General features: G+C 39.5%; 1 protein-coding gene across 2 annotated transcripts in view; it reads left to right on the top strand.

The window, feature by feature from the left end:
- ETS1 (ETS proto-oncogene 1, transcription factor) overlaps nt 1-24,962 on the top strand; it is a 189,897-nt gene extending 164,935 nt beyond the window's left edge. For both annotated transcript variants that reach the window (XM_072611552.1, XM_072611553.1), the window contains 2 exons: nt 22,758-22,876; nt 24,126-24,962. In XM_072611552.1, coding sequence (XP_072467653.1) covers nt 22,758-22,876; nt 24,126-24,341 — 335 coding nt within the window. In that variant the 3' untranslated portion in view covers nt 24,342-24,962. The remainder of the gene's footprint in view (nt 1-22,757; nt 22,877-24,125) is intronic.
- The last annotated feature ends 932 nt before the right edge of the window (nt 24,963-25,894 follow it).

The following is a 25,894-nucleotide window of genomic DNA, read 5'->3' as shown; positions in this document are numbered from 1 at the left end:
AGATCAGAAACAAAGCTTTAAAAAGGCAGCATCTAAATCATTTGCAGTTTGGAAGCTTTTCTGCCTTGAAGTGTATGAAAAATATAGCTAAATAGGATCTACAGAGCACTAAGGTTTTAATAATTGAATATTTTCTTCAAGACTTTAAAATCTTCTCAAAGTGAAATCCACATGAATTTTAACTAATTTTTAAACTTAAAAATTTAAAATATCAAATTTAATTGAATGTTAATTAAAAGTTAAAATTTTTAAATTTAAATAAATTTAAGGTCTAAATAAAACCTACCTCCTATTTTTTTTTTTTACTTTAGATCTAACAGGTTGATAAATAGTGATTATTTATGTGTTAGTAATCCACTGGACTGGAAATGGTTCAGGATAGGGGCATGATGGAGAAACACTTTCCTCCTCATGTATCAGAGAGAGCCCTGGTCTTGGAGCTAGAAGATGGGGCGCCTGTTCTGACATTTACTAGCTCTGTGACCTTGGGCAAGTCATTTCAACTGAGGGTAATGCTAATTGCAGTAGAGAAAGACCTCCCAGGATTGTTGTAAGAAAAAACACTTCATAAATCTTAAAGCCTAATGCAAATGTGATACAATAGCATTTGATCTTTATGACAGCCTTGTGAGTTAGATGCTATATATTGGTATTATTCCCATTTTATGGACCAGGAAACTAAGAATCAGAACTGTGAAGCGACTTGTCTACCTATGGTCCAAAAACAATAGTGTTGGAAGTAGGGTTCAAACTTTTATCTTCCCTGATTACAAGCGCAACATTCTCTCCCCTTTCCCACCTGCCTCTTATTATATTCTTCCTTAGTTACAAATTGTATCACTCCAGCGTAGTGGCTTTTCAAGTATATCATACTGAATCTTGCCATGGAAGTGTCGACAAGTGTCTTGTGTTTGTCCAGCTTTGATGACTGAATGAAAGCATGGATGGATAAAGCATTTGATAAGAGTTTACCGCATGCCTAGCATGATGCAAATAGGAAAGTAAAAGACTCTGCTCTCAAGGAGTTCCCGTTTTAATGGCAGGGGAGGGAGACAGAATACGGAAGGTTTCAGCAGCGAGTCAGATTGAAAGGTACCATGATCCTTAGGGTGCAGTGGCAAAGCAAATGTCAATATCTCTTTCATGTCATTTCCCACAAACGAAAATCAGATCAGTTTCTGGTGTTGAACCATTTGACAGTGCCAAGGACATTGGCAGGCAAGAACTATCCTTTCTGGGTTTTCTTCAGGAGCAGTTGCCAGGCTGTATCTTTACAGGGATTGACTCCCAGAATGATTTCTGAAAGTGACCTGAAGCATCACTGTTCGCAAGGCTCTTGCAATCAAGTTCAGGGCTATCTTCATCAGGTTCTAAGGGGTGATGAAGGAACTAACTAGCTTATAGAAGTAAATTCTCAACTGACCTTCAAGGAAAGTCTTCCTATTTATGTTTCATTCCCCCTGATTCAGTGAAAGAAAGTATATTTTATGGCCTTAAAAATGACGTGTTGACTTTAAAGTTCACCTAAACTAATTTCCTCATCTTACAATAAAACCTCTTACCTCTCCTTTCTTCTGCCTAATGAATACAGGAGGTGCTTAATAAGCCAGTTGAGTAAAAATCTAAATAAAAATGGGGTCTCCATTTTTAAATTAAAGCCACCTGGAATGAGGAAAGCTTGGGGGTGAGCCACACCCATGGTGCAGAGTGTTAGCTGACTATTAGGAATGCCTTCCAGATGTTACAAGAACAAGGCACTGAAAGTAAGGGGAGGGACTACCTTATTAGGAAGGGGGAAGGAAAGACAGTATTGGTCTTAAGAGTTTGACACAGTCTCAGGGCCACCCTAAAATGTCAGAGCCTGCTTCTGCTATTGGGGTGGTTGGAAAGGCCTCACCCCTCTTTCATACTCTCACTTCCAGTACCAGATTCTTGGCTGTGTTGTTGAACTTGAAATATAACCCTTCCCCGACCCTGGCAACTAACTAACCACTGGTGAAATAAAAATCATAGAGCATGACCTTGAACAATGTCAGTGTGCCCTCACTACTGGAATCCTAGACCTTTGGAGCCAGAAGGAATGTTACAGGTCATTTAGGCCTACTCCACTTTACAGGTGAAGCCCCCTGCCTCTCTTTTTCTGTGTGTGCTCTGTCTTCTTGCTTGTGAACTCCCATGGGCAAGCAGTATCAAAGTGTTAGGTACTAAGAACACAGCTGGCTGTGAAAACTGTTGAAGGTTTTGTGATGGTATAAAATTGTATTTCTAGCTCCAGGGCTTGAGAAATACTCACAGGAAAAGCTTAAATAATCTAGGTTGTTCCCTTTGGAGTTTCCTCACAGCTGAAGGGTTGGAGAGAGGGTCAGGGAAACCCTATTTTGGCCAGTTCTTTACTAGCCAGTAGCAGAGGTTTGTGGTCAGCCCTCTGGGGTGGGATTCCGGTAGAAATGGATAACTTTAGTGGCGAACATGGAGAAGTGGCTATATCCTCATTCCAAGCTGAAACAGGAACTCTTCTGATTTCATTAAGCATGTTTGTTATTGGGTTTTCTGAGTGGGAAATGCATTGAGGCCTACTGGAAGAGTGCAGAGAGATGACTTGTACCCTCTCAGTTCCTCAGGGTGGTTTATGGGAGCTTTCCGGAGTATTACTACAGCACCATTAACAATTTACTGAGACCTGAGTGATCTTTACCAGAGTTACCTAACTTTGGTAGGAAGAAAAGATTGAGATCCGAAGCCTCAGGGACTGAAGATACAACAAAAAATGAAGGTGGAATTCAAGTTGAGTCTGGGACAAGGAAATGAGCCATCAGAAAGGATGCTTAATCCAAAGTGCCCTTTAAGGGTAATGAAAATTGACTCCTCTGGTGATCAGACCTCAGGGCCTGAATGGCAACATGGAAAACTGCTTAGCACAGATACAAATAATGTTCTGGAGGTGTGAGCACTTCCCTGAGACTTTCCCCGTTTTACTTGTTAATTACTTCGTTTAGAGAGGGGAATATATGGGCAGAAGCCATTCAGTAGTTAGGAGAAAAAAGGAAAGTTCCTGGAAGCATCCTTGGACATCATAACCAGCTAAGTAAATAATTTCTAGGAACCCATAATCACACCCCAAATGATGATTCCAAATTGTAAAGAAATTCTTTCTTCTTTGAAACAATGAATCCTGCAAGAGTCACATACTGGCTTTGTGACCTTGGACAATCATTCAGCCTCTCTGGGCCTCAGTTTCCTCATCTACAAAAAGAAGGAGATAGACTCCATGTCCTCTAGGGTCCCTTCTACTCTTTAATCTATGATCCCATGATCCCCAGAATATCATGTGAGAGCGTGGGCTGATTGGCAAATGCTCTGCTCATTGTTTTCTAAATGACAACTCTGTAGGGATCTGATACGGTGATGAGAACAGCAACCCAGAAAGAGGATCTTTGGGATCCTCTTGTCTGTCACATTCTGTGACCTTGAGAAAATCTATTTCTGTCTTGATACGTCCTTTTCATTTCTGTGAAGGGGAAGGAGGAACCTTCTTATCTTGCTCACAGGAGGTCTCTTGGGGTTTAATATAAGCTTAAAATATTTTGAGATTGTTTGCTTCATGCTGTTGCCTATTTTTTTGTCTTTGACTTGACTTTCAGTGACACTGGAGTCCTTTAGAGGGTGGTGAGTTGTTAGGTATGGGTGGGAGACTTGAATGTGACTGATTTTCTTGTACTCAAGGCTTACTGGACTCTTCTTCACAGCTCTGTGACTCCCAATAACTTTCCCTCTGGTTCTTTTTTTAACTCTAACCCTCTGATGGCTCTAGTGTTGTTCAGTTGTTTCAGTCACATCTGACTCTTCATGACCCCACTTGGGGTTTTCTTGGAGGAGATATCAAAGTGGTTTGCCATTTCCTTCTCTAGCTCATTTTACATATGAGGAAATTGAGGCAAATAGGGTTAAGTGGCTTGCCCAGAATCACTCAGCTAGGAAGTATCTGAGGCTGGATTTGAACTCATGAAGATGAATCTTCTGACTCCAGACTCTGCCCTCTATTGACTATGCCACTTAGCTACCTCTCTGGTGGTGCATTCCCCATTTATAACACAGAATTTTCAGTTTCCAGGGGCAGCCCCTTCTTCACCTCCTCAGGAACAGGTAGTGAAGGCATGCTTAGTGGAATGTCTCTGGATGAGTTTCTGGTGTGTGTGTGTGTGTGTGTGTGTGTGTGTGTGTGTGTGTGTGTGTGTGTGTGTGTGTGTGTGTGTGTGTGTGTAGTGGGAGAGGGGGGAAGAGAGGTACTTTCTGTTCCTTCATTTGATGTCTTAGTTGTTTCACTGTAAGTAAAAATCAGTTAGAAACTGAATTTTTGTGTTCTCTTGCACAGTTACATTCTTCCTCCATAGATAAGAAAAATTGCATCAACCTTCTCTGGGCTCCCATGGCAACTTGTTAAATTAGGTCAAGATGTGGGAACAGATAACATGGCTTGAAAGGCCGCCTGTTAGCAGAGTTAAGAATACATCAAATGCAACGCTGGCTTCCGCCAAAATGCACCTTCTTACCTTACTGTGAACTGCTTACGGTTATCAGGCTGATAGCATCAGAGAGCTCCATTTTTTCTTGTGTTCAAATGCGTCATGAGCAAGTCAAGATCACAAGTTGGAGGTGCCTGGGGCAATATTTTCTGTATGTTGTTTAGGCATCAGGGAAATGTCTTTGGGACTCTCAAACATGAAATATTCTGACAACTTGGATCCTGGCAAACTTAGATTACCTTCAGCATATTACCAAACAACATGTTTTCCCCCATTCTACAGATGATGAAACTGAGACTGAAACAGTGACTTATCCAGGGTAGAACGCAGGAGACAGGATAGCTCCTGAATGCTGAACTCCATATTTTTCACTGAAATGCGAAACCTTCCCTTCTCCACCTCACCCCCTGCATATTAAGCAATCAGAATAATATTTGGAATCTGGCTATTCTCCTTGCTTCCTAAATAAGATAAAATGATTAGGAAACTTCTCTGCCATTTATCTTTTTTTATAACTTTTTTTTAAGCAAGACGTTAAAAAAAAATCTATCCTCCTTGCCCCTACCCCAGTTGAGCAAATTTAAAACATAAACAAACAAATCCCTCAATACATAGCTAAATGCTCTAGTAAAACAAATTCCTACATTGACCATGACCAAAAATGTGTCTCTTTCTACAGTTTTAGTTCATCACCTTCCAAGAGGCATGGCATGTTTCTTCTTCATTCTTTTAGATTCAGAGTTTATCATCCTCACTGGACCCTCTGATCCCTTCATCCTTTAGTTCTTTTCCAGGCCACTATCCCTGTACTGGCTATATACTTCCTCTCCCTATTACTGTTGAGGATTTCAGCATCCTCCCAGTCACCCATGTTTTTGATCTAAGTGTCATGCTTGACCCCTAGCTCTTTCTCCTCTCCCCTATATTCAGTCTGTGGCCAAGGCGTACCTATTTTACTTTCCTAATACCTCTTATGCCTCCTTCTCTCCTCTGACATTGGAATCACCCTTGTGCAAACCGTCATCATCTCACATCTGGGCTCTCATCAGCACCTCACACTGGCTCACACCTGTTGCTTGGACTGTCTGCCATACGTTTTTCCTCCAGTCCATCTTCCACTCAGCTGCCAAAGCATTCTTTCTAAAGCACAAAAACTTTGGAAAAGTTGACAAATACTAGAATGAGAAGACTTGGAATGCATCTTAGTCTAGTGGTCAGGAAAAGGGAATTAGGAATAAGATGAGGTCAATGTTTATGGTGGGGTTTGGGAAAAGCTGTGTGCCTTTCTCAAGAAAATTATTTTTGTTGATTTAAAAGCAATTATTATGATCCAAATTCAAATTGATTTGAAAGAACTTGTAGCTAAGGTGTCTATTAATAGTTACAGATTAACTAGGACTTTAATGATGATCTCTTGGACATGACATTTCCAGATTCCAGTTTAGTATCTTTTGACAGGACAATGGATCTGGCAGAATTTTAAAAAGCAAAGTAGGGAAGTGTTAAAAAAGGATATAGCCTGAGATGTCAAATCATAAAATTTTAGAGCTGGCAGAGACTTTATAGATAATCCAGTCATTTTTATGGATGAGAAAATTTAGACCCTGAGAGGTAAAATAATTTGCCTAAGGTCACTCAGCTTGTTAACTGATAAATACTAGTCTTTCCTGAGTAGTCATAAAAAATTCAGTAAAGAGTGTCTCTCAAGCTTCATTCTAGGATTATTTGGATTAAAATGAGAAGAGGCTTGTATTATGTAAGGCTTAGGAAGCAGGGATTTTTCTTCTGGGATGTTGGAGGAACATGTAAAAGGTAGGCTGGGTAAATCCAAGCCAGCTGCTAATAAAAATTTTATGCTGGACAGTTTCATAGGATAAAGATGCCACAGAATCCCAGATTGAGGGTTAGGGAGCTTAGAGATCAGTTGACCCGCATCATTTCACAGGCGAGGAAAATGATGCCCTGAGAGCTGAAGTGATTTGTTCACAATTACACAGGTAGCATCTTAATTTTCTGTGGTTAAGCAAGATTGTAAAACTTCATCTGGAAATTGGTAGTCTTTTCCTGATGATTCCAAATCCAGGATTCCTAGCATTATAATATATATTACATAATATAATTATATGTCAATAATACATTAATTATATAAATTGAAATTATGCACATATAAATCCTAAAATGTTTTATCCATACACATATATGTGTATGTGTATATGCATGTGTAGATGTATGTTTGTATATCTGTCTATCTATATCTATATCAGGCTACTTCTCCAAGTTGTGATTTAAAGGAAATCGAGTAGGACCCTCAGAGGATAAGACTGAAATTGAGCAAAACTGTGACACTGATGAAACCATAGAAATAACTCAGAGGACTGAAATGGCTGTGAGTTCACCTGGAGAGAAGTGTGTTTCTTTGACCTGCAGTGCCTGTCTTCACTGCGTCTTCTTCTGAATTTTTTGCTTTTGTTGCTATTTTTTTGTTTTTTTTGTTTTTTTGTTTTTATCATTTTCCCCTGATACAAAGGAATTGTTGCAGCAGGACAGTTCATATCTATCCTCATTGTTAAAATGTAGGGTGATGCATTGTTCTATCTTCCAAGCAGTTGCCAATGATTTAGGGAAGGCAGTTTACTTGCAGGTTGTATCTGAAGCAGAGGGTGTTTCCTTTTCAGCCTTTTGCCTTCTGAGGTGGTGGTGGGGCAGCTAGATGGTGTAGAGGATAGAGCTCTGGGCCTGGAATCAGGAAGATGTAAGTTTAAATACTAACTATGTGACCCTGGGCAAATAATTTAACCTCTGTTTATCTTAGTTTCCTCATCTGTAAAATGGGGATAATAATAGTATCTACCTCTCAGGTTTTGAGGATCAAATGATCAAATTATTAATTATCAAATCAATAATTGTAAAGTGATTAGCACAATGCCTGGCACATAAGAAGTGATTTATAAATGTTAACTATTACTATTCCAGTCACAGCATTTTGGAGCTCTTTGATCAGGTAGAAGCTGCCAAATCATTGATATTGGTAAGCAAAAACTAGGCTCTCTGGGAATAGACTGCTTGTTTGTGGGGTCGGTCTCCATGTTTGTTTCAAGCAAGACTTCTCTCCAACACCTCCTCTCCTCTTCTACCCAAGAGCCTCTCAGTCTCACACAGCACTGTTTGTCTTTTGACCTTTTGAATAAGACCTGAAACTGCAACTTATCCTGAGAGAGGTTGGCTACCACTGGAGATGCTTCTCAGTCTCTACTTCAAAGCTCAATCATTACTTCTTTGAAGTGAAATAATCCCACGGAGCCAGATTTCCTTAGTTCTGCTATGATCTCTAGTTCTAGGGTCATCCTTACAAAGCCCACCTCTGATAATTAATTGAAATGTCCTGGAAACACTTTGCTATCTATTGGAAAAGAGCCTGCCTGAGTTGGTTGGTTTTCTCTGCTTTTATAATTTGGCATTTTCCTCTTCCTTGAATAAATTTTCTGTGACTTGCCTCCTTTTGCTCCCCCTAGCCTCCTCCACTTCCTTCCCAGGCATCCCAAAGAGTTTTAAAATTTTCCTATCTCCCTAAATGCTTTTATTAGAGGCAACTAAATGACTTAGTGGATAGAGAGCTAAACCTGGAGTAAGGAAGTCCTGAATTCAACTGTGACCTCAGACACTAGCTCTGTGACCCTGGACAAGTCACTTTACTTCTGTTTGCCTTAATATATAATATAAATATATATATATATAATATACATAATATTATATATATATATATAAAATTTCCTCCCAATTACATATTAAAACAAGTTTTTTAACATTTTTAAAAGTTTTGAATTCCAAATTCTATCCCTCCATCCTAGCTCTCCAGGACCTCAGTTTTTTCATCTTGTTCTGACTAAAAGCACTGACTATAAAACATGTCGATTGGGAAGCATCATGGTACCATGAAAAGTCCAAATACTGCCTCCTATTTACTACCTGTGTAACCTTGGTCAAATCACTTAACTTCTCTGGGTCTCATTTTCTTCATCTGTAAAATAAGATGGTTGGACTTGATGGTTTCTAAAGTCCCTTCCACCTCTTCATCTACAAGTTATAACATTTTAAACTGAGAATACCCAAAGCTGCATCTGTGAGTTGATTGCCAATTGATGCTGGTCCTTATCAGTAAAATTTCCCTAGAGTTTTTTGTCTGGACAAGCCATGCTCATGAGACCCAAGATTCCCGGGTGGGTCCCACTGCTCTTCTGAGGTATGAGAAATAGAGCATGGTGTTCAGCACAGGGGAGGTACTCAGTGAATTTTTATTGACTATACAGCCTTCTGTCTGATTCATTTGTGCCTTAGACATGAGGCCTAAGAGTGAAAGTTCTAGGTGACTGAATGTGAAAGTTGAAACTCTGAGACTAGGCTGGGACTAGGTCTGGTTGAATGATACTCACAGAACCCACCTCTGTAGAGGCACTGAACTTTGGCAGCTGAGATGGTTGGAAAGTTTCTCAGAGACTTTCTGAAGGATGGATTCTTTGATAACTATTTCCTTGCAAATAGAAGGTGCCTATTGCATTACATTGCTGCGAGACAGGAGGAGATTCCCATTATTTTCTTTGATCCAGCTTCTAATACATCTATTTTGTTATAAATGTTATTGTATTCTCAGCTTTGCTGCTTATTACTTGTATGAATATGGTCAAGTTGCTTAACCTTTCTTCAGAGAGGCCTCAGTTTCTTCATTTGTAAGATGGGGAGAGGGTTTGGATTAGATGAGTTCTGAGTCCCTTTGAACACCAGATTTCACTTTTCTCTCAACTCCTAGACCTAGTCTTGCTTATCAGTAAACATTTGCTGAATGAATGGATGATGTTTCACAGCACCAGAATTTTCTCCTTGGATTTAAATCACCTAACCAAGAATTCTAACGGTTTTGAGTTTTCTCAGCGTAGGTTCCCAGGGAGCTCAGTAGCCGAGGGAGATATAGTAACCTCCAGGCCAGTACTGAATCATTACTCAAAGAAAGTACTGAAGTCAGAAGTTCACTTTCAGTCCTTAACTCTGACTAGTGATAATAACTTCTAGTCATCCATGTTGTTAACACAGAATAAATTGTCTTTACCAAAATCCCCACCCCAAATCCAACTCCACCCTACCCTTAAGAGCTTCTTAAAAGAAACAGTTACCTAGAAAACATTGGTAAGAAAAGACATAAAGAAACCCACTTCCTGACACTAGCTTCACTGTTCCACTATCAAGCATTGAGTCAGTGCTGGGTTTGACATGGTTAAAAAGAAATATTTGTGGGTTTAGAGGAAAGAAGTAGCTGCTTTTGAATATACTGCCTATCTCTTTAAGAGAGTTACAGCTTCCCCTCTACCTCACTCCTCCCTCCCCTAGTTTTGTTCTTCCACCCCCATATACATGAACTTGAACACTCAGGCAGTGCAGGTGTGAGGAGACAGGACAAAAATAAGCGTCTTTTCTCCAAAACTTTAATGGCTTTTAACTGTCTTGCTGTTAAACCCTAAAAACTCACCGAATGAGCCATAATGAGGTATGTCCCAAGTGGAACAGCCCAACCAGATCCTATTTAGATAGATTTGGACAAGGGTGCCTGTCAGCCTAGGTGTGACTTTTATCCCTAGATAGTTCCACAAAGCTTCCTTTCCAGGGAAGTATTGGAACCTAGGTCCAAAAGCTTTCTCTCCCTGATAGGAGACTGTAGATTTGCCTACAGAGTATTTATATGTAGGAAGGTTTATCTATGATAATCGGGGGCACAGACATGAAGAGAAATAACACCTTTTGGAGAAAGAGGATCTAGTCCTCTCTGTGGCCAAGGTCTTCTCAGACACTTTCTGTAGCACTTTTACTTGTAAAGCGGTTTTCATCTATTTATTTTTCTGTTCACAGACTTAGAAAAAATAAATTTGCAGGGATACATACCCATGGTTTTTTTTTTGAAAGTAGATGTGATTGTGTTCTTATTTACAACACTTATCCGTACATTTTGTAACTTTTAACAATTTTATACCCTCTATTTTCCCCAGATAGCCATGTCAAGGTTCACAAATTAAATTCCAGAAATTCATTTTCCTTCTTTTTCCTTTGTATCTTTCACTTATCTACTGTTCACAATTTTCTGTCAAAAATTAAATTTCTTCCGTTTCATGTGATGCTTTTGATCCAATGACATTTATAGTATCTGCATTCATTCCTTCCATTCTCATTCTTTATAGCATTTTTATCCTTTCCTTTTATGTGGTTTCTACAATTTACAACATTTCTGTGAAGTAGGAGAAACATAGGATTCTTGCCTTTCTTATGGCTGGAGAAAGTAGGGATTGACAAGGTTATATGATTTGTCCAAAATTGTACTTCAAGTCAGAGTCAGAATTGAGAGTGATTTCCTCTCCACTACTTTAGTCTTTAAAGTAGGCTGTGAGATCTTGTGGAGTCTAAATGTTTTATTTCTAGGGCTCAGTCTGTGACTGTATACTTCTTAGGTTTAAGATGGCTTATGTTAACTCTTGGAGTAATATGTTTATGATATGAACTAGGTTACAAAATTTGCTTTTGGTTCACTTGTCAGTGATGGCTGCCTTGTTAGTTTCCATCTTTGGTCTAATGCAGGTTCTTGGGAGGCATTTTGCATTATACTGAATCTTTACAATTCTTCACCGTTACAAAATATATTTAATGAACGCTTAATTACCCATCTTTTTGTGCTTGGTAAGAGCAATGTAGATAAACCAGTCTTGTCCCTGATACATACTTGCTATTTGACCGTAGACATGTTAACTAACCTGTCCATACCCTGGGTAATTCTCTAAAACTGTTGAAGACAAGTTCCTGATCTGTTTTGGCAAAATGAATTTCAATACCAAGTAGCTGACATCAATGAAATCACACATCTAGGCACTTCCCTTATAAAGTAAAATAAAATAAAAGTATCCATTCCTGCCTTCTAGGGGTTCAAAATTTAAGACAGACAGCCCATATAGAAACCCATTTTAAATCCTATATGCAGAAGAATAAAAACAATTCATGGATGGAATTTATGACATATACAGTTAACACTTCTTGGACTACTGATTTCTTATACCCTTCCATTTCATCTGAGAGCTTTCTCCATGGATTATATTTCCTCTTTTATCCTCTGTCTTCACACATGCTCAGATTTCCCTTATCTTAAAACCTTCCCTTAACCCTGTTACCATTCAGCCATCTTATTCTATCTGTCTTCTCCCTCATACTTAAACTTCTACAAAGAGTAGAAATCTAAACTTGTAGCCTCCAGTCCTCCACCCACTCATTATTCATCAGAGCCCCTGTAATCTGAATTCTATCCCTACTGATTTATCAATGGAAAGGGCTGTCTCAAGGACCATTAATAAATTCTTAATTTCAATATCCATTGGCCACATTTTAGGGTTCATTCGCCTGGATGTTTCTACAACATCTAGCACTGCATATTGCATGTTCTCTTCTCTAGGGAGTCTTTCCTGATCCCCTTTAATTGTAGTTCTTCTTTGGGTTATCTCCAAATTATCCTCTATATTGTTTGTTTTGTGTGTAATTGTTTTCATGTCATCTCCCTGGTTAGACTGTGCACTCCTTGAGAGCAGGGACTGTTTTTTACCTTTCTTTGTTTTCTCAGAGCTTAGCACGGTGCCTGTCACATAATAGGTGCTTAATAAATGTTTATTAACTGATAATCTCTCCTTCCTTGGTCCTCTGTGACACTGCTTTTTCCAAATACTTCTACCTCTCTGACTATTCCTTAGTCTCCTTCAGTAGTTCATCTACCTTCCTTAATCCTTTAACTAGGAGTGTTCGCCCAAGCCTCTGTCCTTGGCCTTCCCTCTCTACATTTTCTCTGTTGGTAATCTCATCCATTCACCTGACTTCAATTATCAACTCCATGCAGATAACTTCCAGATTTGTATATTTAGCCCTGCACTCCCTCACCAGTGCATTAAGTCTTACTATCACATAAAACTCAATATGTTGAAAACTTAACATGACAAAACTGCACTCATGATTCCCCCTCCCCCACTTAAAATCTTCCCTCTTTATCTTTCCTGTTTCTTCCCAGTCATATCTTGGAGTCATCTTTGCCTCTTTCCCTCTCCCCCAATCCCCTTCATCCAGTCAGTTACGCAATCTTGTGGATTTGGTCTCTGCAATGTCTCTCACAGTGAGAGACACAGTATTATCTCTCACAGTATTATCTCAGTGCCAAAGTCCCAATAAACTATTGAAAGAGCCTCCTAATGGAATTCCTTCTTCCAGTCTCCCCCCTCTCCAAACCATCCATAGGACTGGCCAGACTTTCTCCTACTCAAAGGTCTTCAATTTCATGTAGGATAAAATGGAAACCCCATTCTTAAGGATTAGGGGAAGCCACCGAAGCTCCAAAATCTGTCTCCAAACTATTTTTTACTAACCTCGTTTTATATTACTTGCCATCATGTGCCAAAGTGAGTTAATTGTTCCTTGTTCTTGTCCTGACCTCTTCTAACTGTGCTTCATGGTATAGTGGGGAACTGGGAACATAGTATAGTGGGGAAACCAAACAGACAATGGAGTCAGAGAATCTAGGTTCAAATTCTGCCTCTGACACTTAATACATCTGTTATCTTCAACAAGTCCCTTAACTTCCTTGCTCTTCCACTGTAAAATTAGGGGGGTTTAGGCTGTGATAACCTCTGATGACCCTTTCTCATTCTTTCTAAAGCAAGAGTTCTTAATCTGGGGTCTACAGGCCCTCAGGGTGGGGTGTCTATTTATAGATTTCAGGTCGGTGAACTTTGATGGGGAAAAAAAGATTACATCTTTGCTTTCAGTAACTGAAATTTAGACTTTAGTTATGATTGTAGGCAACAAACGTTTTTCAGAGTAGACATAGATTTCACTAGATTGTTAAAGTCATCCTTGACACAAAAAAGGTGAAGAGCACCTGCTAGTGAGCTAATACCCTATGACCCCACTTCTAGGAACATGCTCATGCCCTTTGAGGACCATAGCTTCCTTGTCCAGCTCAGACACCACATTTTCCATGAAGCCTTCCCTGACTGCTTATGCCAGAAAGGGTAACTTCATCTCTCAGTTTTCTTATAGCTACTTGCTTGGTTCTCTGCTAGCACATTATTCTTTATTTCATATTTGTTGGTCTATATATCTTATCTCCCCTTATTAAACTGCTAGTTCCTTGAGGACAGAGTTTATATAATTTTTCATCCTTGTATATCCAGCATTGAGGATAGTCCTTTCAATCAATTAGTTAACAAACATTTACTAAGTCTTCACCATGTGTCAAGCTTTGTGCTAAGAGTTAGAAAAATAATTACAAAGGATGAAACAATCCCTGTTCACATTAAACTTATACTCTAATGGGAGAGGCAAATGCATATGATATATGTGTGTGTATACATATATTGTATTATGTACAATATATGTATACATATATTGTGTACATATATATGTATTTTATAAAATAGAACACATATATCTATGTTATATATACATATCTAGATGTACATATATGTAAGTGTATGTAGGTATACATATACATGCATGAACATGTGTGTATATATGTGTCTTTCTGTCACCTGTAGTAGAAACTGAATAAATGTTTTTGAAATGAATTGTAATCAAGATAATTTTAGTTTGGGGAGGGTGGCTATAGGGACCAGTTTTAAATAATAGACACTTTTCTTTCCCTTCTTCAGTTTTTCTCTGTCCTAGATGTGGTTTGGGTCACCATGTAGATGATAGTACCTTAGTCTGAGTTATGTACCCTTTCCCACAGACGGAAAGGCAGTCGGGCAGAACATTTCACACAAGCAACAAGTTGGGCAAGATGGAGCTAGCTCAGGGAAAACCGGCCAATCTTTTCTGCTCAATCTGAAAGGGCTTCATGGAGGAGAGTTTTCAGGTTTTATTTAATGTATAGGAAGCCAAGGAATTAGTAAAGGGGAGAATGGGCATTCAGACAGCAGAGTTCCTTCTGCCTGAGGAACTGAATAGATGTGCAGTTTTACCAAAAGCTGCCTTGTGAGCAGATGGGGTCATTTCTAGATCTGAGTGTTCTGTTTTTGCTCTCTTTCTTTGACTGTGGGTTGAGACATCTGGCTAGAAGGGAGGGACCAGAAAAGACTGTTTCTCTGTTTTAGGGCCACCTGCCAGATGTGTACTGATCACAGAGGAGTCACTTCTTGTGCAAGGCTGACCAACCATGAGAGTTTCATAGGTTAAAATAAAATCTGGTGCCCTCCCTGTGCAGAGGCCTTTAATGCAGCTTAACTCATCAAAAAAGCAATAATTTAAGCCCGCATTGTCAACAAGGTGTGGAACCTCGTATTCCTGCAAGGATGGTGATAAGATGAGATTCAAGAGTCTTTATGCTCCTTTTACCTGAAAGAGGAAGAAGCACTCAAAGTGCCTGAGTCTTTCATCTTACCTTGGTTTTTTTTTTTTTTACGGTAGCAACTAGTTTTCATATTTGAGATGTTTATTCTTTCTCCAAGGGATATCTTCAGACATCTCTCCTCATTTAAAATTCTCAGCTTCCTCCAAGTTTGAGGTTTCATCTTTATGGAAGTGAACTCTTCTAAGTTTGCTTCCTAGAATACAGATAGAAAGGTAGCTGTGGTTAATGGGAAATGAGGAATTTGAGATGGAACCTAAGCCTAACTTTAGCCTGATACTGATGTGCTTTCAGCAGAGGGGGGTCAGAAGCAGGGGTGATTCAAGTATGAAAATATTGTACTTAGTGTTCAGTTCAGTTACAGTTAGGGCACAGAAGTAAGGATAAGGGCTATCTGTCAGTTTGATTTGGTCTCTTTGAGAAATAGGTGTGATTGGCAGGTGTGAAGTGGGCAGGCAGTCTTTTGAAGTCAAAGACGGGATGAATGGTTGGTCAGTCAGCAGAAACAGATAAAATGAGCTTTGTGGGCTTTGGGGCTAGTTCTGCTTTATTGATCCAGTGTCATCTCAGTCTTCTACTAGGTTGGCAAGGATTTTGCTAAGAGAGCAGGGAGGAAAAAGGTCTTGAGAAAAGCTCAGGGTTAGTGAGGGAAAAAAGATGTTGTCAAGACCTGCTTGAGAATGTTATCAAGACCTGCTTGATACCTCTTTATCCAGTCTCCTCATCATTATGTGAGGGTCTCTATTTTCCCAAATGCAGAGAAGCCATTGAGGTAGTATCAGGGTGTGGGTAGGGGGGAAGATGAATCCTTCAAGATCTTTAGGAACCTTCAGATTGTCAGGATATGTAGTGTGCCTTTTGCTTGTGGCTGGTGAAGGAAGGATTTAAAGCATTATCAGAGTTTCAAAGGCCTGATGGTGGGTAGTGTGGTATAGTGGATAAAGCTCTGGCCATAATGTCAGAGAACTGAGGTTCAAATTCCACCTCAAATATTTGCTGCCTATGTAATAATAGACAAGTCACTTCTTGGGCCTCAGTTTGCTTATCTATACAACTAGGAGGGTGGACTACATGGGACGAGGGGAGCAAGCATTTATTAAGCATTTACTAGGTGAGTACTGGTCCTGGAGTCAAGAAGAGTTCAAATCCAGCCTCCTGTGCATACTAGCTGTGTGACTCTGGGCAAGTCACTTAACCCTTTTCCCCTCAGTTTCCTCATCTGTAAAATGAGCTGGAGAAGGAGATGGCAAATGACTCCAGTGTCTCTGCCAAGAAGACACCCCCAAAAGGCATCATTTAGAGTCTGGAACAACTAAACTGTAACAAGCTATATGTTGAGTCCTATGCTAAGTGCTTTACAAATATCTCATTTGATGGCACCTAAGGACCATTTCATCTCAAGATCTATGACCCTATGAAGATAGAGTTGGATTGCTTGAGGTGCCTGAAGTTCTCCTCTGTAGAAAAAAGCATCTGCAGTGTGGCTTGCCACTTGGTCTGGTTACTAGAAACGTATCAGTGTCTTCAGATCAGTATTGTTAATTTTGAACCAACTATCTTCCTCTTGGTTCAGGAGAGAATTATAATAATGATGACAGTACCTAATAATAATAATTATAATACTAATAATAACCCCCAGAGAGCCCAACCTTTGTCTCAAAAAAGGAGGAATGTCAATTTTGGGAGTCATCAGTCACAACAGTAATGCTAATGATAATAATGGGCATTATCTAATACTTAAAGGTCTTCAGAGCACTTTATATATCCTATATCCTTGGAGCCTCGTGGCTGGTGCTATTGTTTTCCCCATTTTATGACTGATGGTCCTGAAACTCAGAGAGACCAAGTGACTTACCCACTGACCCAAAGCTAGTAGGAAGGAAGAGGCAAGATTAAAACTCAGGTTTTCTTGGTACTTAGTCCAGTATTCCATCTAGAAGGAGAACACTTGAAGATACCAAGGAATACAAAGCCAACAAGGAAAACAAATCAGTTGGCAGAGGGAACTGATGGAAGGAGCGGTGGGGGTGGGGTGGGGCAAGGGGGGGGGTTGTATAGACTGCTTAATGGTATGCATCTGTACGTGGTGTGCTATTAGAATCCCCCCCCAACCCCTACCCCCTAGGCAGAGACTTCCCTTTAACAGGGACCCCACTGTAGTTGTGGCTCTGTGCTCTGACTTGAGAAGCATAGTTTCCCAGTGATGCCAGTGAATTCCTGATGTGTGACACTCCAGAGCAGTTGTGGCAAAGGACTCTCTTGACTGCCAATGGGGGCCTTCAGACAGGAACACCATTGTGAGTCACATTTAGCATGTGAGCTTCCCCCTTCCCATGACTGACACTATTCTTAGTACCCTCCTCCTCCCCCAGGACCAAGGTCATCAGGCCATAAGCAGGGTCTGGAGTGTGTGTTGGGAGGGAGGGGCAGCTTGGAGTTTTAGAATTTAAAGAAATTCTAGGGGCAGGGTAGTTTGAAACTGAGTGAGTGTGAGCCAACCTACAGGGATCGAAGCTAAAATATCCTCCAGTGGAGGTTGTAATTAGAGTCTCATACTCATTGTCTGTTTTGGGGAGGCCTGGAGCTATGACCCAGTCTGCTGACTGCTTGGCCAACCTACTTAAAGTACCTGTATCGTTAGTTCGGCACAACATTCAAGTTATCCATTTTTGAGATTTTTTTTTTCCTTTTTAACTCTACCTTGGATGTGAGGGGACAAAGATAGCCCATAAGAGAAATAAAGGCTTCTATTACACAATACTGTGAGGGTCCTATGGGAAAAGATTTTAACTATTGGTAACCAAGGACATGTCAAGTACCCATGAGGGAGTCAGCTTGGCTGGAGGCAAGGTCGAGGCAACCCTGCTGGAATTACCCATCCTTCTAGACTTCTTCTCTCAGGCACTTAAGAAATGTTGTATTGAATTGAGTTGAATTGGACTGAATTATCTGGTAGAAGGCAGAATGTTGATGTTCTTTCTCCTTATTCCTCCCTATGAGAGAGGACATAGGCTTTGAACTCTTAAAAATGAATTATGAATTCTGCTTATTTTTCCCCCTCCCTTTTGGTATCAGAGGGCCTGGATTCAAATCCAAGTCTACTTGCTACCTGTGTGACCTAGCAAATCACTTAGCCTCCTCATTTATAAAATCAGGATGTTGAAGGAGGTGACCTCTAAGTTCCCTTTTAATACTCTGTACCTATATGCTTATTTTCTTTTGGTGAAAGAATAAAGGTTTTATCAAGGGTGATCAATAACTTCCCCAAAGCCGAAGATAAGAAGCCTAAACTTTTCATTTACCCCAGGGTTAGGTATATTTGTCTGTTAGGATTAGAACTAGCAAATTCAGGTATTTGGAAGGAAGGGAGGAAGGAAGGAAGGAAGGAAGGATTTTTTTAAAGTGCCTACTATGAGCCAGGCACTTTATAAATATTATCTTAATTGATCTTCATAATAGCCCTGGAAGGTAGGTGCTATTATTATCCCCATTTTGCAGTTGAATAAGCTGGTTAAAAGCAAAGGAAGTTAAGTGTCTGGCTCTTTGGGGGTGTAAGAGTAGGGGTATGCTGACATCATCATGATCTTGACTATGGGTTTTTTTTAATTTTTTATTTTTTGTATTCTCTGCACTTTGTGCAATAACTAGCACCTAGAAAGTGATCCATAAATACGCTTTTCTGACTGATTTGTCCTGAGGCCAATCAAAGAAGTTTATCTATTGCAAGTTTCTATTCCAAAAGTAATTTTCCATTGGAGATCAATAGGTTTTCTCTGGAGAGTAAAAACCCCTTTTCATGCTTTCTTCTTTCCTCCCTTCAGTAAGCCAGAAATGGAAAGGAGCCAAATGGAGCAAAGGACCCAAACTCCCAGTGTCTTTACTTAAAGATTTTGTAGTCCTTTTGAACAAGGAAAAAGTCTCAATGAAAGGAGGCCCAGAAAGGACCCTCCCTCTCCCCCTTCCTCCCAATTCTCCCAATGTAAGTGGTCAAACATTTCCTGGGAAAGGGCATGTACACACAGGAAGATTTGACGAATGGTTCTGGCAGCACCAGCAAGAATAACCTTCGCTCTTTTTCCTCCCTGGCTTGGTGCCAACAGAGATTGAACTGCAATCCCCCCTTTTTGTCTGTGTTGGGGCAAGCACCAGCCAAATGTCATACTCAACTCTGCTTGCTCCACCCTGATGAATAGTGTGCTTCAGGGGTTGTAGGGAACCCAGTCTTGCCTCCTGTTTTCCCATCCTGGAGTAGTTTATCCCTTTCTTCTTGACTAAAGCTTTACATTTTGGTTCTGTTATTTAAATTATCTGCATTTTTCAGACTTGAACGCTATTCTGCTGCTGGTAAATCCCAGTCCTCCTTTTCAGCTCCCTTTAGTGTGTGGTCTTTCCCCATTAGAATTCAAGCTTCTGTCTTTCTTTACTTGTATTTGTACCCCTAGTGCTTAGCACAGGGCCTGGCCCATAGTAAGCAATGAATAAATTCTTTTTGTCTTCAATCAGTCTATCCATGTTTTTTTTGTTGTTTAAGAGAACTTTACTGGCAATTTTTTTTATATTGCCTGCATTTCCCTGTATAGTCTATTCCATTTCCTAGAGAGCCATTCCTTATAACAAAGAAAAAAAAAGAGGGGGAAAACCATTTGATTTTGTATGAAGTGTTGTACATTCATAGTTCCTCAGTTTTGCAAAGAAGCAAGGGAAGTACCTTCTTTTATCTCTCCTTGGGGCGAAGTTTGGTGAGTGATCCCTATAAGACCCTCTGCAAGGTGTTTCACAGCACATAAAAGTAGTCTAGTACACATTCCTTGCCTGCTGGGAGCTTAGAGTCTAGTTAAAGAGAAAAGCTAAGCCTGTAAGGGTTTAGATAGCCATATAAGAGTTAAGTCAGAATGGGCCTAAGGGATGCTATAGGTGGTCGATGCTTTATTGACACGAGTGGTATTAACAAATTAGTAAAGGCAGTAAATTCAGATGTGGGTGAGATCACCGGACAAGAAAAGGTTTCTTGAAGGGATTGAGACTTAAACTAAACCTTACAGGTAATTGAAGCTTAGTATTAGAATAGCCAGTGGAGGCTTGGAAAGTAGAGAAGAATCACAGTAGTTAGGAGAAAGTTAGGTGACATGGTGGAGTGGAGGAAAGGAATTACTCTTTTTTGAAGCCAGGGGCTTCTTGTCCCTTAGAAAGCCATAGCTGAGGAGGAGAATTGCTGCCGAAGACCTAGGGGGACTACCTCTGACTGCCTAGTGGCATTCCCAAAGTGCAAGGATGCATGAATTGTCATGTAGCACAAAATGTCCTCACAGGCCATCCCAGAGCCTTCCTCCTCTATGTTCAGATTCATTCTATGGCCCAAGAAATATTCTGCAAACTCTCAAGCCAGATTGCTTTGGGAAGTGTTCCATGGTGTATTTTAGATAGCTTTTACTTGTTGTTTCACCATTGCTTTGCTCACCAGTTAAAGTAATCAACCTTCATGCATTCCCTTGCAGGCCCCCTTGGGTCACACTTTTCATCAGCACACACACACACAGACCAAGGATGTTTATGCCTCTAGAAATCACAGAAGCAAAGAATGTTAGAGTTGGGTGGGACCTGTAACAGCATGTTATGCTCCAAGCTCTAGAATAAACAATAAGGACTACTGACCTCCTCACCTCTCTCTGCTCCCTGGGATGGCATATCTCTGAGAAGTCTTTACGATTACTCATCTTTAGCTTGGCATCTCAGGGAGTATTTAAGTGATTTTTATTAATTTCCCTAGAAAAAGTTATATATACCCATCAATTCTACTTAAACTCTCAAGCTCTCCTTTGATGGGGAGAGAGGCTCCAGCGTGACTTAGGTACTTTCCTCAAAGGCAGATATTGGCTGTCTTTTTTACCCTGTGTAAACCTTCTTACCTTATTTGTAGGGTATATTTTTTGTGGTTTGAAAATAACATCTTGAAAACTTTTTTCTCTTATTTTGTCTTATTGCACTCTAAATTTTTTCCCCTCACCAATTAAGATGGATGTAAGAATTATAGCTTCCAGTGTTTTAAAATTTTTCCTCAATTTAAAAAATTATCTTCAAATGTAGTGAAAGCTTTGCCATGTATTATTGAAAAGAGGAGGCAGGAGCTGGTTTCAGAATTGGGAAGACCTGGCTCCTGGTCCTCTTCTAAATAGCCACAAACTGGCTGTAGGACTTTGGACAAGTCACTTAACCCTTCAGAGCCCCCAGGCAACTCTAAGACTGCAGGTTGCAAGGCAAGTGCCTTCTACATTGGTTGAGAATATTTCCTCAGTGGGGAACTCTATGGACCGATGAAATCAAAAGGGCAAGACCTAAAAAGAAAGAAAGAAGAGCTGGGGTTGACCAGTTTTGAGTTATGGTTTTGATGGAGACCAATGATATATTGAATAAGGCACTGTCAAGAACTGTTCCTGGAGTAATTGGCTGTTCTTTGGTTACCATATGATAGCCAATGCTAGTAGTTCCTTCCCCTCCAGTTGTAGAGACTTTCTTCTTACCTACTATACATGGCTTTTCTACATTAGGTTAAGAATAGACCTGAAATGTGCAGTAAACTCCTTTAAAAAACTTATTTTATCTCAGCATGCCGGAAGTAAGACGATACTCTGAAACTGAACAGATTTAGAGCACTGAAATGCTAGCTTTTCCATACCCAAGCTACAGCACCATGAGCCTTATCCTCATAAGTCAACTCATCCCCAGCCTAGCCATAATATCATACCATCCTATTCACTTCTACCTCTGCTTGTATTATACCCATAGTATTTTTCTAAGGTTCACTGCCTTGCACTGATATTAAAAAAAAAAAACAAAACACGACCAAGACCTTTTGGTCGTGCACTAATTTTTTCATTTTTGGCCATTTCATTTATGGTGCAGAGATCAGTACTAGTAGAGTAGTCTATGAATACTGAGGACAGTAAAAGTATTGAAAGAAAAGACTTGGAAGGAGCTGTGACATGTAGCTTTCAGTATAAAATAAACAAACCACTAAATTGTTTGAGCCCTAGCAGACCCTAGGGTTTGACAGCTCCAAAGTCCAAGACAAGGGATAAATAGTTTTTAAAAGTAGAGTTTAGTGACTCCATGCATGAAGAATTTCCAATATGGTTTTCAATCCAGCCACTTAAGGTTACTTAGGATGGTAAATTAGTCCCTTTGTTTCCAATGAAAAGAGGGAGAGAGAGATATACAGAGAGAGACAGAGACAGAAACAGAGACAGAGAGGGAGAGACAAAAGGAAGGAAAGAAGGAAGGAAGGAAGGAAGGAAGGAAGGAAGGAAGGAAGGAAGGAAGGAAGGAAGGAAGGAAGGAAGGAAAGAAGGAAATTTTTAGCAAGTCAGGAAGCCAAACCTAAGATAAAGAAGCATTTATCCCAACCTCCCTGTCTCACATTCTAACATTCTTTTAGGGAAAATACAATGACTTGATTTTTTTGAAAATCACATTGAGAAAGGTACAATGTCATAGCAAATCTCAAAGGACAAATAAATCTGTATCTATGTTGCAATTTGGTTTTAAGTGATGCTGGTTAATGATAATGTGATTATGATATTGGTTAATCAGAAATAAGGCCATATTGTGTCTTTAAATCCTAGTTTTGGGAAGATAACTCTTTGCCTTTCTTTCTACCTTATCTAATCATACCTGACTATATCATTTGTACTACGTACCTCGTTGTTTTGTCCTAGAGATGAATGGAAAGTAGGAGGGGAGAAGAAAAAGCTCTGTAATTTGGTTACATTTGTGAAAAGTGAGATGCATCTGGTATAATGCTTCACAATTATTTGTGTTTTTAGGCAGTGGACCAATCCAGCTGTGGCAGTTTCTTCTGGAGTTACTCACGGATAAATCCTGTCAGTCATTTATTAGTTGGACAGGAGATGGCTGGGAATTCAAGCTCTCTGACCCAGATGAGGTAAGAAGGGAATATGTTGAGAGTACTATGAGAAAGAACTCTGGACAAGGACTAGTTTGGAGCTGGATGCCATATTCCATTTTTCCAGTGATATGAATTCTTGACCATTAGGATATCATGGGATTCAGAGATCTTAATGATCATCTTGTCTACCTTCATTTTATAGAGGAGGAAAGTTAGACCTAGGAAGGGAAAGTCAAGAGTTCAAGTGAGTTTAAGAAGCCTTGGAATTCTTCTCCTTCTCATATCTTAAACAAGAGATACTATTGTAGTCATGTGAAAGATTTGGGGGTTTTCTCAGACCTTTGCATATTGATGGCAGTACCAGTCTACCTTCTTGAATCAGATAAGTCATTCCTGAGATGACTAAATACTGTTAATAGTATTGATGCCAGAGTAGGGCTTTGACTTTATTCTTTTTCCAAATTGAGAAACTTTGTCCCTACTCATTGTGTAGGGTCCTAGATTAGTTTCCCTACTTCTTCTGCATCAGTATTCCTTGCTGACCGAAACAAAAATCTACCAACTTTGATTTTCCCTGGTCCTTAAAAAATAGAACTTACCAAAAATGTCTCCTAACTTTTTAATTCTTTTGAAAAATTTAATTTAATTTTAACTAAAATTTTATTTTAAAAATAAAGATGTTTTTAAATTAAACATTCATTTTTTTTCTCCTTCCATCTCCCAAACAAACAAAAAAGGCAAAAGGAAGGCCCAACGATAAATATTTCTGAACAAAGAAAATTTCTGAATTGATTGTGCCTAAAAATGTGTATCTTATTCTGAATCTTGAATTCAATCACTTCTCTGTCAGGGGAGATGAATACCATGCTTCATCTTTGAGCCTCTGGAATCATGGTTTATAATTAATTACATTGATCAGAGTTGTCAAGTCTTTCAGAAATTTTTTCTTTATAATGTTATTGCATTAATTATACTCTTGGTTCTGCCCAGTTCACTCTGCATCAGTTCATACGGTTCTTCTCAGATTTTTCTAAGACAATCTATTTCATTTTTTATGGATCAATTCTATTATTTTCATATGACACATTTTTTAGCCATTTCTCAATAGTTGGACACTACTTGAGATATTGCTTTCTTTTCCTCAGTGCTAAAAGCTGCTACAATTTTTTTTACATATAATGCCCCAATTCTTTATGATTATATGCCACATATCAGTGTGTATATATAGTTAGATGTATTATAAAATTACAGTATTAATTATTTTTATTCTACTGTGTCCTTCCAGGTGGCCAGGAGATGGGGCAAAAGGAAAAACAAACCTAAGATGAACTACGAAAAACTGAGCCGGGGCCTGCGTTACTACTATGACAAAAACATCATCCACAAGACGGCGGGTAAACGCTACGTCTATCGCTTTGTCTGTGACCTGCAGAGCCTGCTTGGGTACACCCCTGAGGAACTCCATGCCATGTTAGATGTCAAACCTGATGCAGATGAGTGACAGAGATGGAAGGAAATGAGGAGAACTTTGCTGAAGCATTTCAAAGATCAACTGCATCAGTCGGACTCTTGATTTTAAATTGTCATTTTGTTTTTCGTTTTTTGTTTTTTATTATTATTATTTTCCAGACGTGAGGAAACTCAGTTTTTACATTCAGGGGTGGGAAGCTGAGCCGAAGCTATAACTGATGGTGGTGTGGCCACCAACGGAAAGCAAGGAAGGACTTCTGAACTAGGGAAGGACAGATTTTTAAGGGGAAGGGAGGGTCTTTGTAGAAGCCAGAAGAATCTGGTTTAAATGAGAGAGTTCAATATTGAATCATTTATAGAAACCATTCATTGAAAAGATGCCACTTTGGTTATGGCCTTATTAATAAACAAAGGAAACTGACACTTCAGGAAGTCAAAAGACTGATGAAAGGGTAGAATTTTTTAAGGGCTGGGAGGGCAAAAAGGGTGGGATAGAAGGTTCTGTTCTGGGGATAGACCTTGGAAAAACACAAGAATTTTACTCTTTGCCTTTTATTGTGCTTGCGGAGCAAAAAAAAAAATGGACTTCAATGGGGAGGGGACCAAACTTTTTTTGTGTTTAAAATTTATTTTATTAAATTTTGTGCCAGTATTTTTTTTTCTTAAAAATCGTCTTAAGCTCTAAGGTGGTCTCAGTATTGCCATTCTGTGCGAGTTTGTTCTATGTGCCGGCTGAGAATTCGGTCACAGTGAAAGAAAACTGTTTATATAGACCCCACTGGAAAAGTATAGCGTTGTCATTGAGATTCAGGAGTCCAAAATTTAAGACTCGTATATGGAGGAAAAATAAGACTGATTTGGGTTTCAGGGATAGAAAAATGTTCTTTGGTGCATGTGCATCTCACCCGTGAATATTACTCATCATCACGTTCATTTTCTCATTTGCTATTAGCAGACTCTTGGGGTTTGGACTTAATGCAGAACTAAGAAAATCATTAAGTCTTTTAACTGAATGTATTTCACAGCTGTAACCTGGAATTGTAGTCATTGTAGTAGCACTGGCCTAGTATTAGAAAAGAAAGTGAGAAGGGGAGATGAATTTGGAGATGGTTCCCTGTTAGTTCTCAATTACATATGTAGATTTTTTAAAAATGAAGGTGTAGGCATGTAAGATAGCTATCAGATCAAGGATATGAGTTCTGAGTGCAGTGATATCCTAGCCATCCACTTATGCACCTCCAACCCGTATTCCCTCCTTCCTCTAGGATCATCACACATAATTCTTCTGTTATCTCCTTTTTCTCCCTCTCGCTCCAACCACCCATTTCCCAGTAAGGAAAAATTTGTAATTTACTGAAGGAAGGAGGAGAGGAAGCTCCAGGAGAGAGGGCAAGATCTGGAGATTTTCTAATTAAGTCATTTTGGCTGGTTGAGTTTTAGTAAGGGGAGTTATAGAAGTTTGGATAGCGGTGCATAGCAAACAGCTTGGTATAGAATTCTAGAGCAGGGAAAAAGCCTGAGGCTTTTCTTTAAAGAACTGAAATCAGCTGAGACTAGGAATGTTAAGTATGTATGTAGTCAGGA

This window comes from Notamacropus eugenii, chromosome 5 (genome assembly GCF_028372415.1).
Source record: "Notamacropus eugenii isolate mMacEug1 chromosome 5, mMacEug1.pri_v2, whole genome shotgun sequence".
Lineage (NCBI taxonomy): Eukaryota > Metazoa > Chordata > Mammalia > Diprotodontia > Macropodidae > Notamacropus > Notamacropus eugenii.
The sequence above is the reverse complement of the archived record's forward strand: the minus strand, read 5'-3'. Positions and strand labels throughout refer to the sequence as shown.